The 13,970-nt window shown below is 40.7% G+C and overlaps 1 protein-coding gene across 10 annotated transcripts in view; it reads right to left on the bottom strand.

The window, feature by feature from the left end:
• Positions 1-469: 469 nt before the first annotated feature.
• The window catches only part of slc8a1 (solute carrier family 8 (sodium/calcium exchanger), member 1), a 273,885-nt gene continuing 260,384 nt past the window's right edge, over positions 470-13,970 (bottom strand). For all 10 annotated transcript variants that reach the window (XM_012963817.3, XM_012963818.3, XM_004914680.4 and 7 more), the window contains one exon: positions 470-4,358. In XM_012963817.3, coding sequence (XP_012819271.1) covers positions 3,982-4,358 — 377 coding nt within the window. In that variant the 3' untranslated portion in view covers positions 470-3,981. The remainder of the gene's footprint in view (positions 4,359-13,970) is intronic.

Below are 13,970 nucleotides of genomic sequence, written 5' to 3'. Positions count from 1 at the left end.
CAGCATTGGGTATTCCATATGGAGAACCTCATGGCAGGGGCGAGGACCAGTTGGGCCCCAGAAGCTCCCAGTTCAATCCTGTATCCTGGCTAAAATTCCCTGTTGCTAGGTGTAAGCAAGTCAATTCCCACTGCCTTAACATATTTTTATTAGATTCAAACAAAGAGACAGATTTTCAGCTAATGGCTTAAAACAAGATAGAGAAGGAAAACCTCTATCAGTTTTTATTATAGTTGTATATTTCCTGCTGGGATAAACCTCTATTTTGATGTAAGATATATATATATATAAATATTTATGGATACACCAGCTCAATAGACAAGTATTTCCAAATGATCTTCCTATATTTCTCATAAATGAAGTCTGTTTCAATAGTAATTATTTTCATATTGAATTCTTGAGCCAAACTCAAATCAGTGTATGAAATACCCACTGTAGGAACCGTATTACTAAGGGATTCTTCATTGTGGAGATTTTGTAAATAGCTTTATTGGATTCTTTACAACATGCAGCCTTGAAAGTGTCGTAGGCCATGGAAATGCAAGCACACCTATCTACACATGTTAAGATGGAATATTACAAATACTGGTTTTGTGTCAATAATTATTTTACATTTCAGTTTGTTATATATTTTACGTTATTAATATTATCTGCATTGTGGTTTATTTTTAATTCACAAGAAATTGAAATGAATTCTACTGAAGCTTCACTGGCTGCTTATTCACTGACCGTCCTATGCACATTGCTGGTATGTCCAATTGTTTTTTTTTTTAAAAAAAATCATAAAAATCTGTTGTATTTGCATCTTTTACTGTCACAGTTTACTATACCCCATGGTAGGTAATACCTAGAAGCCCCTTACGCAATAGGTTTCACAGAGCAGCGCTAGGAACAGTAAAACTGTAAGAAGAAAACTCTGCTGGGCAGGGATCTGGACTATTTTCTTAAAAGTTATATTCCTCCATGCGACTATAGGATATATTAAATGTTCAATACTGGACACAGAATATAAGTACAACTTGGCTTGGGTAACATTTACCAGAAACGGCGACATACTTGCCTACCAATAGGCAAAGAGAGGGTATGGGCTGGTCCCTGGCATGATCCTTGGCAAGGCTCTCTCAGCAATTTAACCTCGGGGATATTGCATAGTTCCAGTTAATGCATGAATCCTAATCCTTATCCTTCAGAACTATTAACCAAGATAAATGCTGCATATTAATTCATATAAATACTTCATGTGCTCTGCAGTTTGCCTTAGGGATGGGACTGGCTTTTAAAAACCTGAAGAGAAATATGCTCCTGGAAACATGAATTCTATAAGGGCAGGGGTTCAGCTGAGGAAGTAAAAGATATAAATTCCCTAATTTAGGCTACAGGTGCAGGAGCTCAGTTACATATATAAGCATTACACCCACTGTGGTCCTGGCCTACATCAGTGCATGGCAGTAACCTCATTGGCCTCTTTGCCAGCTAAAAAACACAAAATGGTCCCCTATAAAAATTTTGCAAAGATGCAGTTTCACCTACAAGCAACTGGCACCTCTGTTACAAAAAGAAATCACCGGAGGCCCAAGTGCTGAGTGGTTTGGTGGGAGGAGGTAACCTAACTGTATCAAATTTAAGTTCAGTTTTCTGAACTGCAGGAGCATTGAAACCACAACCCCCCTGTATTGGAGGTGGGGGCTGGGAGACTTCGGGGACAAACAATCAACCCCTGTTATGTTTCACCAAGCCAATAACAATGGTTACCACTCATTAAAAAATAATCATTGGTTCGGATTTGTTTTCCAGCATGGGGCAAAACTGTCTGAAAGATTTATTTATTTGCAAAGCATCAGGGATTGATGATTCAAACGGGCGTTAAAGCTTGCCACTGGCACTGAGTTCTAACACCCCATAGAGCATAATGGTGTTTAAAGACATTCTGCCATTCCAACAAATCAATCAGCTCTGTCAAATGTGTCCTGAATTCAATTTTCTGGTACTCCTGTAGGATTCCCCAAGTCTGAGTTTTACTAAATCTGCCCCTTAGTTATGCAAAAGCTTGAGAGCAGATGGCTACCTGTGCTTTTTCTAGGTGAAAGCTATAAGGCTACAATGAGCTGAGGCCCCAGGTATCCATGCTCATGGACTCTATAAATACTTTCTGTAAAAAAGGATAAAAAATTCCAGGTCATTAGTATTTAAATGCATTTACCTTTCATAAATCACTATGTTGCATCAGAGTGTCAGTTCAGTATTTCAGTGCTGTTCACTGCCAGATAAGCCAGATGCTCATTTTCTTTTCTTTTTACATGGGTTTTTATTCAACTCCAATACCTACTTTATTCTTAAAACCACCCCCACCAACCCGTCACCCTCCCCCCTTAAAAAAGCAGGTGAGGAAATCACATTCATGTCTTTCACATTCAAACTACATAAGTAAAAGGGTTATCACTAGGCTATGGCATATCAAATACTTGTCACCCATGCACATTGTTACACATAGCACAAAGACATTCCAAAACATGAATATGGCATTGCAGAAAAGCACCCCGACAAGACTGCACAGACTTTTTTTTTGGACGTAGCTTGATGAAAGATAGAACATCTTGTCAAGACCAGAATGACAATTCTTATACATTATGATGAGTCGGCAATGTCAGCAAAGCACAAACAGACCAAATGGAGTTGTGTGACAAGGAGAAAGGCATGCAAAGTACAATGCAATTAACCTGTTGGAGAGGAGAAGGTTACGTTTTTTTTTTTTTTTGGGGGGGGGGTGGGGCTTTTTAAGCACACTTTTACCTGTCCTTCAATTATTCCAAATAGATATAAGAACAGAATGGGATCATGAAGAAAAATACTTAAACCTACAAGGAGTAGTAAGCTGTAACATAAAATAATCGCTTTAGAACAAGGTGAACACAAACTAGGACCAAAGCTCCACCATGAAGACTCAATAGTGACTTTGGTGCAGAAGTTTACTACATATTACAAACAAAATGTGGCAGCTTTTCGTGACTAAATGAGCCTCCCCTTGCTGTAGAATCACCAACATACAGTACAGTTAGGTGTGCATATATATATATATATTTATATGCACCAGAGAGCATTCTGCTGAGGGTCACTGTTACAGCTGAACATTCCCGAGCTGCCTCCCTTATAAATACAATTTGTGTGTGAATGTACAGAAGGTATGCCTTGGTACGCCAAGATGAGAGTGCGCACACCCATGCTGGCAGTACAATTGCATTTTTGGGGCTGAAGATGGCTGAAACGGCCCACACATGCCCATTGTTTTCTATGTCAGGGCTAAGGTTATTGCTTTCTACAAGGAGTCTTGAATGTGTGATCCCCATCTCCCCACAGACAGCAACTTGTAAAAGGCATAAAACACCTCAGTACCCTCTAAGAACAAAATAAATAAATTATTAGGGGGTTTAATAACATATGAATAATTCAGCACTTCCCCTGTTTATGGGTACACACATTTTGTTCAGCAGGAGGAATCTTACAGAATGCATTTTCTTTTCAGTGATTTTTTCCCCTATTAATTTTCATGTGACAATTTTGGAACTTGGGCTTGTGAGGAATTTGGACTCTGTAACCATCTAGGAAATGCTTTTAGATTTTATCTTCAGGCACTCTCCCTCCCCCTCCCCAACAACCAAAAAAATAGTTACTAGTAATTCCGGCATCTTTACATTTTAACAAAAAAGGCCCATTTAGCATTCAGATTAGTCATTTCAAAAATAAAAGTAGTCAACCATTTATAGTACACTGTAGGTACAGTTGCAAAGATGTCCCTGCATCCATGCCTTGTTCAACATGATGCCCTTGGGTAAGAAACCTTAAATTCTTGCTCCTACCCATTAAAAGGAATGCTCCTACAGTTGCATCCCATCAGCAGGTAAGTGAAAATGGCAAAGTCTTTAATTCCTCAGTTCATTATACATATATTTATAATATATATATTTACTATGTTAGAGTGTTTGTTTAGAAGCCCTTTATGTGGCAGTAGGCTTCCAGAGATGAGAAGAAAATGTACAAGAGCCATAGAAGTGTAAAGAGGGCTGTTGTAAGAAGCTTAGCAGTCCGTGGCCCACCCAGTTCCCCGCCGATTTCTGGTCGCCGTCTGTAGAGCAGGACACCAACGTTTATGAAAGCAAATATGGTGAAAAGGGTGACGGAGAAAGCAAGGGTGCCGGGTTGGACTCTGAACACATCTCCGTTGGCAGCATGGTAAATGGCAGCTATGGACCAAGCAACACCAATTCCCAGGAAAACATTCACTGCGTTGCTACCAGTGACATTACCTATGGAGGCATCGGCGTACTGGTCTTGGGTTGCTGCCACTTTACTGGCAAAAGTATCTGTTGGGAGAAAGAAGAGAATTCGTGAAATTATTAATCCTTTTGGAATTTCCAAGACATTTTCAATCTCTTACCTTTCATATTTTGTCTGGGAACATTAATTTATGACAGAGGGATATCTACCCATCCTCTTCTCTGCTTATTATTACTCTCATTATTATCCTTGTAAATATTTATAACAACAATTGTAGGCTAGTGTCACACATGCCGATCAGCTGTGTATTTAGGGTGCATTTATATAACTGCGGTCGCAAATGAACTGGCACAAATTTGTTTTTAGAGATCCATCAACTTTCTTCTTCAACTGTCCCTTTCTGCATATCGGGTTTCTGCATAGGAGATACCATACGTGTTCTTATATTAACAGACTGGGTTAATTTGGACATGAATCGTTGAATGTGCTCAGTTAGGCTCAAAGTGATTTGAAATAAAACAATATGAAGCCAATGTATCAATCATAGCGCTTGGTTGTTCGCCATGAGCACAGATATTTAGGGTTCCCAGTCAGACTAGGGTGAATATTTAGGGACAGGTCTAAAAAATTCAGCATTTAGCAGTTTATGTTAAATGTGCTGCCCTGCATCATGTATGTATTAGAAATGTCCCGGAATTTTCACCCTATGTTAGACGTGATTTGTGATTCATAGTTGAGGTTCCAAATGAATTAAACACAAGAAAGATCACTAGCTTTGAGTCTACATTAAACTAGAGGTAATGATCAATGTAGATAGCCAATACCTACAATGGGATCATTAAGGCCCCTGATGAGTCTTTTTGTATTTTATCAAACCCATAAATACATTAGATGTCAAAATTATGTAAAGTATCCGAAACTTTTTTTTTGAAGAATGATTTTGAGCTACGCCTGTTTTTGATGGATGTAAAATACACGTATAGTTCTACTATCCAAGCAAAGAGTATCCAAGCTGTTTTGTTCACTATTATACACTGTCTGTAAAAAAAAAAAAATAACAAACACATTGGGGATTCCTGGGGGACGGCAGCTCTCTGTTTGGCTCTAAACTGTCATAACATTGTTTCTGGTGGCACTGAACTCGCTTGCACCCTGGCACTGGTCCTACAGAAAGGAAATACAGGTGTCCAACTGACTGGTATTTCCTCTTTGCCAATAAGTTAAACATCCAACTTATTAGCTCACTCGTGTCGCTGGCACACTCAGAATAGACCTGACCTCACAGACTGGGTGGTTTATATGAAAAGAGTTTTATAATGTGTTAAAATCATTTTCTCAGCATTTGTTTATCAGGCAGCATTAGGCAGGCCCAGCTGGAATGCCCGACACACGGAACATTTTATTCTCTGATCCAGTCCACTCACGGAACGGATATTTTTCCTTTGTAACCCTACAAGGGAGTGACTTGCTCATGTTTCGATGCTGAAATAAAGGTTGGATATCTGGTATTTATTTCTCTAAAAGGAATGATTGCTTGCACTTATAAAATGCCTTTTACAATAAACTCAACTTGAGCTCCCATTCAGTGGCTTCATTAGTGACAGTGCTCTGGGGCAGCATATACAATAAAGATCCCAGTACCAATGCCACTGTCAGTGTATGTGCTCTGAGTTTAATTATCCAAAGACATACATTTGGTGAAAGCACCACAGCTAATGCCACCAAGGCTGATAAATATGTGTATTATGGGCTAATAGCCAGACTGTGGGTCCTACAGTAGATGAGAGTGATGCAGCAAGGTCAAAGGGTAAATGCAATTAATATGGAAATCCCGTAATGGAAATGGCTGTGACAGAGCTGATGTATAATTAAGTACTACAGACAGCGCAAGCGGTGGGATTGAGAAGCCCATATATTGGCCTGTAAAAGGTGGAGGTTAAAAGGTTTCAAACTCACTTATTTCAACAAAAGATATTAAATCAATATGCAGATTGCAAGCAATTCATTATGTTAAGTATAGAAAAGCTGTAAAATATAATAAACAATATCATAGACACATATGCTACCCCCTCCCCCACCCTATGTGGTGGCACTGCCCTGAATGCTACTGCCAATTTAATATCTTTGTTCAGACCATCGTGTTAAACAATCTATCTGTGCTCAGTCTGAAAAAGGTTTATTCAGTCTGAAAAAGGTTTATTTACTCCATCAGAGCCAGACTGGGCCAACGGGACACTGGGAAAAAACCCACCAAACCAGACCCGCTCCCCCACTGACCTCTCCTCTGATTGTGGCAAAGTTTAATATAAGGTTTAGGGGGGTGGACGGGCGGTTGGTAGGCGGGGGCCCCTAAAAGGTGTGGGGACCCATGGGGTGGCAGTCCTTGTGGGCCTGGCACACCCCAGTCTGATGCTGGCCTCCGCCATTAATACCAGATAGTCGTTTCTTTGCTATATTTATATAATTTATATATAAACCCTCCAGCTATGGGGACATCCTAATCATGATCCTGAAGTAGTGTTCTCATCTAGGCATGTGATGGCACATACTGTATATAACGGGATCAATTACTCTATCTGGTTCGGGGCAATCATTTTGCCATTGTATACATTACACAATCAATCCTATATTGGGGCCTTGAAAGGAGAACACACCAGTAGAAAAAGAGACTGTAAAACAGCAAGTAAGGAGAGTTAGTAGAGAATGAAAATGGGGAAAAGGGTTAGTGAAGGGAAAAGAGACAGAAGGGGAAAGAGCCTGGGTATGGTCTAGGTTAAGTGGGTGCATTGGGTTATAGGAAATAAATATCAACTGGTATCTTGTGTGTGCACTGCATATAGGTAAGCCTTGCTCTGTTTCCATCCACAGAATGCCTGGATATTTTATAATTCATTAGCTGAATAGCATAAAGATACATTTAAATAAAAATATACCAAGGGTGCATTGGAAAGCATGGAAAATATGAGACTGTTCTAAAAGGGCTGTTGTTTCAGAGTTCAAATACAACGAACATTAAAAGGATGATTAGAAGTATTAGGGAGGACATGTTTTGCCTGTCTTTATGATAAACGATCATAATTCAGAGAGATGGGAGCATTCATCCACATAACCTTCACTTGTCTTTGCTTTGGGAACTTTAAAAAAATATCCTTATTTGAATAAAAATAAATAAAAATCAGCACAACCCAAATACGTGCAGTTAAAAGGCCAATGCTGCCTCGGGATGACTGTCAGGGAGTCCCTGTATCTGTAATTCTGGCTCAATGTATCTTATCAGTGTTTGGCTTATGGCTCCACACTGATCAAATATCTTCATTCCCTGTTAGCAAATGTGATAATAAAAAAAATTATTGACATTTGAAGATGAAGTTGCATCTGAAACCAGTTTTATTAAAGGTACCTGCGCATTTCCGTATATTTGCACTGATCAGCTCTTCCTGACTTCCATTCCAAACTGAGCTCTGCTGAGACTATTAATGCAAGACGAATAAATGAACCCCGGAGCTACCGTCACCTCCTGACCAGGTCGTACCTACAGGCATCACTTCAAAATCTACCAAATGGTTGGGGATGGTGGTGGCTGTGACCGGTCACAGCATAAGGTGCACATAATCTGAAGGCTCAGAAAACCAGTGGCCACTTATCCCATGTAGGTGAGGCACTGCCACCCTGGGACACCCCACTGCACTGTACCCCAGATGTACAGTAGTCTACTTACGTGCACTTCCCTTGCTCACTACAGAAATGAGTGAAATGAAAGCCCAATATACAGCTCTGTTAATCATGAGCTAAACTACAGCTGTGCATGGTGTGTGCATTGCAGACGTCTGACCGAGAGCTGCTTGTTTGGATCAAAGCAAATCACAGAATTAACCATCACAGAGGATGTATGTTCCTGGCACCATCACAGAGGATGTATGTTCCTGGCCCCATCACAGAGGATACATGTTCCTGGTACCATCACAGAGGAAGGGATCTGCATTTATTATATACATTGTAGTATTGCCACCTTTCCCGGTTTTAACCCAGCAGCCCTGTGGCTGTCGGGTCAAAACTGCCTGCCTGGTTTTCCTAATTTGGACAGGATGCGGTGATCACCACTTCATAGCCCCTCCCCCTGTGATGTCCCCGCCCTGTCACTGTCCCCCTTGTCTGGCTTTCGGGGGGGGGGAGGAAGGTGGACTGCATTATATATATCTACATGCAAATAATATTCCTTAATTGTACTTTCAAAGCATCTTCTTTTACTTTAAAATAATGGAATGCTTTGTAGATAAAGCTACTCTTTGTAAGCCTCTCAAGACCCACCTTCACAGCACAGAAAGGACATTTGTATTTATATGGCAAAGTAAATGCTTCTCATATCTTGGTATTTACAGTCCCCCTACTGTGACTTGATATTTAAGTATGACCACCAAAGGTCAAATGTTGCCTCTCTTCAATTCAGTGAAAATAAATTTTCCTTACAAATTTCAGTTGTTTACACAACGCAGCCCACCTCTGTCAGGCCAATCTTTCTAATTGCCTCCAAAGGTAACTATTATACTGTAGTTACTATCAATAGAAAAGGAAAGGAGATCATTTATTTTCAACATCTGAAGCCAAAACCAAAACCCATTATCTAAAATTCTCACAAATATGAAACAGCCACCTCCCATAGAACCCATTTTAAGCAAATAAAATTTCTTTTTTCTCTGTAATAATAAAACAGTACCTTGTACTTGATCCCAACTAAGATATAATTAATCCTTATCCAAAATACTGAATCTATCAAAACAATAAGGGGAGAACTGAGCCACAGGTGTTACCATCTAAATCTGATGTGCTGCTTTTTGGTACAGGTGTGGGATCCCCTATATGGAAACTAGTTATCTGTAATAATAAAACAGCACCTGGTACTTGATGGTAACTAAGTTGCATGAATCCATATTGGTGCAAAACAATCCTATTGATTTATTTAATGCTTAAATGATTTTTAGCAGACTCAAGTTTTAGAGAGCTAAATTATGGAAAGACCCCTTATCCAAAAACACCAGCTCCCACACATTCTGGATAACTGATCCTATACCTGTACCTGTCTTCTAATTGACACATGCATATACAGTGCCTCCTGTTCATTTCCATGCATGGGCACATACAGTATGTATTCTGACTTCCCACCTATCCACCTGCATGGTTTCACACAATGAATAACAAACTGAGATTGTATTCTGACTTGAGTACGACTATACCACACAGAGTGAACACATTCCTGCGAATGTTCATTCGTGAGCTTTTCCACATAAAACCCCTTGGAGAATGTGACATTTATACCTGCTGTGATTATAATTTGCAGAAGCCCTGGAAAGAATGATGCTGTTCTGGTTGGCACGGAGAAGCAAGGATGACTTTATTGCACACTACATAATACTGCTGTGAGTGCAAGTGCATGGATTGTTCATATTTCTGATGACTTTTTATAGATTCACATCATTAAGTATTTAGATTAAAATGGTGGAAATGTGCAGCACCAGAAACAGCTATTTCAGTGACAAGTTTGCGCTCGGGCTGTTTAATTACTACATCCATCAGGGTTTCTAATAGGGAGAAGAGCTTGATAACAGATTATGATTGTCCCAGAAGATATACAAAATGCATGAGCCGGTAGCATACACTTTATTAAAGCACGAATAGATGGCAATAAATGCCTTGCAGAGCTGCATCAAGGAGACAAAAAGTCATGGCCAAAATTTTCACTTAGCTCTGTGATATAAAATTCTGTTCTTTAGGCTTCTGTCACCTGTGCTACTAGCATTTGCCATTCAAGTAAAAGGCAGCTGGGCAGGGGTGGGACTACCAGGGCCCTCCATACATTCACGCTGATGCAAATCTGTATGGAAAGCTGCGTATGGAGGGGGTGCACAGCCTGCCCCAGCCACTTCGCTAATAGTTACGTTAAATCTTCAATGTTTTTTTACACTAAATACAGGACTGGCATTGACTAAGGTACAGTATGTTCACAGCTGATGCAGTTTTAGCTATTGAGCCAAATGTGTGATGAAGGGCTCTTTCTGTATGTGGCCATATCCAAAATAAGTGACCTGGGGCATCCTTTTTATTAATCAGTTAGCCTTTATATCATAAGGCAATTGTCTCAAACACTTCCAGAGATAAGTTCTAATGATAAAATGCCTGGTACTGCCTTTAGGGCTCTGGCACACGGGGGAGATTAGTCGCCCGCGATTAACGAAATAGACTCGCGAGTCTTTTTCGGCGATTTCCGGAAATCGCCCGCCGCGTCTGCCATCCCGCCGGCGACTTACATGTTCGCTGGTGGGATGGCAGGGGTAGGCAACTCGGGGAGATTAGTCGCCCGCGAACAGGGAGTTTTATCGCGGGCGACTAATCTCCCCCGTGTGCTAGAGCCCTAAAAGGACAATGAAAGTCTGAGTCACTTGGGGGTGCCTAACATTTTGGCACCCCCAAGTGACTTAGCCCTTCCTTCTCCTTTAAGCCAATTACTAATAGACTAATGGGGTTATGTAATATCAGCAGCAAAGTTCGTTACAGTTCTTATCACCTATAGCAGGACTGTCTAACTGGAGGATTAAAGGTGGCCATACACGCACCGATATTATCGTACGAAACCTCGTTTCGTACGATAATCGGTGCGTGTATGGCATGTCGGCGAGTCGACCGATATCGCAGGAAGCTGCTGATATCGGACGACTCGCCGATCGGACAAGTTTGAAAATTTTGATCGGGCGCCATAGAAGGCGCCTGACCAAAATTCTCCCTTCAGAGCTGAATCGGCAGAAGGAGGTAGAAATCCTATTGTTTCTACCTCCTTACCTGCCGATTCAGCCCTGAATGGTGTGTGGCGGATCTTACGATGTTTCGTGCGACCGATGGTCGTACGAAACATCGTCGGATCGCCACGTGTATGGCCACCTTAAGACTTAACTTTTATTACTGAATTTTAAAAAGATATAGTTTATCAGGGACAGAACCCCATTAAAAACGCGTAAGGTGAAATGCAACTCAAAAGAGAACTGTAACACGATATGAGGCTGCTCAGAGTTAACCCCTCTCCTTAGATTCGCTACAAAGTTTCAGCTTACAAAGTAACCGTTATAACTCAACTCTCCCAGCCCTGTAAAGTCAGTCGAAGGGAAATTGAGGTCTGAAACTATTGTTACAAAATTGTTGCCAAAAAAAGAGAACAAAAGTCTAGTTTCCTTGTAATCTAAAATCACTGCTTAGCCGAATAGGGGATTCAACCCCGTTATTGTTAGATAAGAAATGCGATTCTCTTTTAACATCAGGCTATAGTTAGGTAATTTGGGTGTCCAACATCCCTTAGTAAAGTAAAAGTAACCCTGTGTTTCAGCCCAGTCTCTTGTTTCTAGATTGCAGCACCTCCGCTTCCTAAAATGCACATCACTCGTGCAACCCTTTCAACCCACCCTTCCAACCACAGAGCCCCACATCAACACCCGTTCCTTCCCCCCCTAACGCCCGACGCGTGTTTCGCTCCTATACACACAGAGTTTTCTCAAGGACCTTGAGAAAGCTCCGTGTGTATAGGATAAACTATATTTTTTAAAATTCAGTAATAAAAATTCAGTAATAAAAGTTAAGTCTTAATTCTCCTACCATACCTGATCAAGGAATTTACCTGATAATTATTTTTCTTTGAGGGTTTACGGTGCAGTGTTCTGAAGTCTATATAGGGATAACCCTTTGCGAGTGTATTCCTGTTTCTCCCTCTTTTGCTACATAATTTCACTTCAGTTGCACGTTACCCCCATACTCTTATTATTTTCATATACAGTTAGTGTGGACGGTGCTAGCTTTCTCAAGTTTTGTCTAACTGGAGGGTTGGATGTGGCCCCCCCCCAAGCATTTTATGGCCCCCAGTCTACGCAAAGCCACTATATGACATCATCATTATAATTCAGTTCAGCCCTCCAACATAGGTACAGGTATGGCATCCCTTATCTGGAAACCTGTTATCCAGAAAGTTCCGAATTACGGAAAACACACCTCCCATAGACTCCATTATAAGCAAATAATTCTAATTTTTAAAAATGATTTCCTTTTTTCCCTGTAATAATAACAGTACCTTGTACTTGATCCCAACTAAGATATAATTAATCCCTATTGGGGGCAAAACAATCCTATTGGGTTTAATTAATATTTAAATGAATTTTAGCAGACTTAAGTTATGGAGATCCCTTATCTGGATAATCCCAGGTCCCGAGCATTCTGCATAATAGATCCGATCACATACCTGTATGACATATATTTGGCCCTCTACATGTAATAAGTTGAACAGCACTGAGCTATAGCATCCAATCAGCAGGTAGCATTTACTGGGCTCCTGTCTTATTGATGGCTATGAGTTACTGCTCCTGGGAAACTTTGTGCCTTTTATTACATAAGGGGTACATTTCCTATAGATCAGTGTTGTCTAACTAATTACATTTAGTGGGCCAATGATTTTCCATATGGCATGCTCAAAGGTGGATTAAATTAAAATAATATTATATAGTGAAGTCTAAGGAGGCTTCAAGCAGACTGGGGCCTATTGGAGGTCTGGCACAAAAACAAGCTGAGATTCAGGGAAATGGCCATTTATACTTATAGGTATAGCTAGCACTAGTTCAATCCCAGTGATGCTTCAGGAATACAACAAATCTAACCCCTATATGTAATAAAAGACACTAAGGGGCAGATTTATCAATATGTGAGTTTAGAGCTCAATACATAATAACTCACCCACCTTCTATTCATACCTATGGGTTTTTTAGAAATGTATCTATTAAATTGTGAGTTCTAACTTTCACTCACTGATAAATCTGCTTCTAAAAATCCTATAGGAATGAATAGAATACGGGTGAGTTTTTATGGATTAAGCTCTAAGATTGCCCAGTAGCAGTAACCCATAGCAATCAATAAGATGTTTGCTTTTAAACAGGTGAGCAGTGAGTTGTACCTGCTGATTTGTTGCTATGGGTTACTGCTCCTGCAAACGTAGTGCCTTAAATTACATAACCCAAAAGGAAATAGAACAAATAAACTGAAACTGGTGCCTATTTACTGCTGTGTAAAAAACAATTTTATTGAGGATCAAAAAGTGACTCTTTTAGCCCTGAAGCTGAATGACTTTATTGGTAGAACCGGACCATCTGTGAGTGTCACTTTGCATTGCACATGAATCTGCCTGTGTGCGGGAACCTGAAGCTCATAAGGGACTGTGTACTGACACCCGCAGCTCTGACTATGATGCCTTTTAAAAAGCAATTCCCTGGGACAAATCATCTAAATCAGTGCTGTCCAACTGGCGGCCCGCGGGCCGCATGCGGCCCGCGACCCCCCTCTGTGTGGCCCCCCACCTGTCTGGCTGCTTTGATGGCTTACCTTTGAGTAAGCATTAAATGGTATCAGTACTGAGATTAACTGGCCCCCTGCATGGTTCTCACCTCAGATTCAGGCTGTAATCCCTCTGTATTGTATAAATATGTAATCCCCTGTGTTTTTCACACCTTTGTTCACCCCCTGCAGTGTTCACACCTCAGGCTCAGACTGTAATCACTCCCATTGTTCACTTCTTCACACCTCAGACATAGGTACTGTAGGCAGAGTATGGCACATACAGCCAGCATAGGGCAGGGAGAGTATGGCACACACAGGAATGGTAGGGCAGGCAGAGTATG

The sequence above is a fragment of the Xenopus tropicalis genome, chromosome 5 (assembly GCF_000004195.4).
Source record: "Xenopus tropicalis strain Nigerian chromosome 5, UCB_Xtro_10.0, whole genome shotgun sequence".
Lineage (NCBI taxonomy): Eukaryota > Metazoa > Chordata > Amphibia > Anura > Pipidae > Xenopus > Xenopus tropicalis.
Note: the sequence above shows the minus strand (reverse complement) of the source record. Positions and strands in the feature narration are given on the sequence as shown.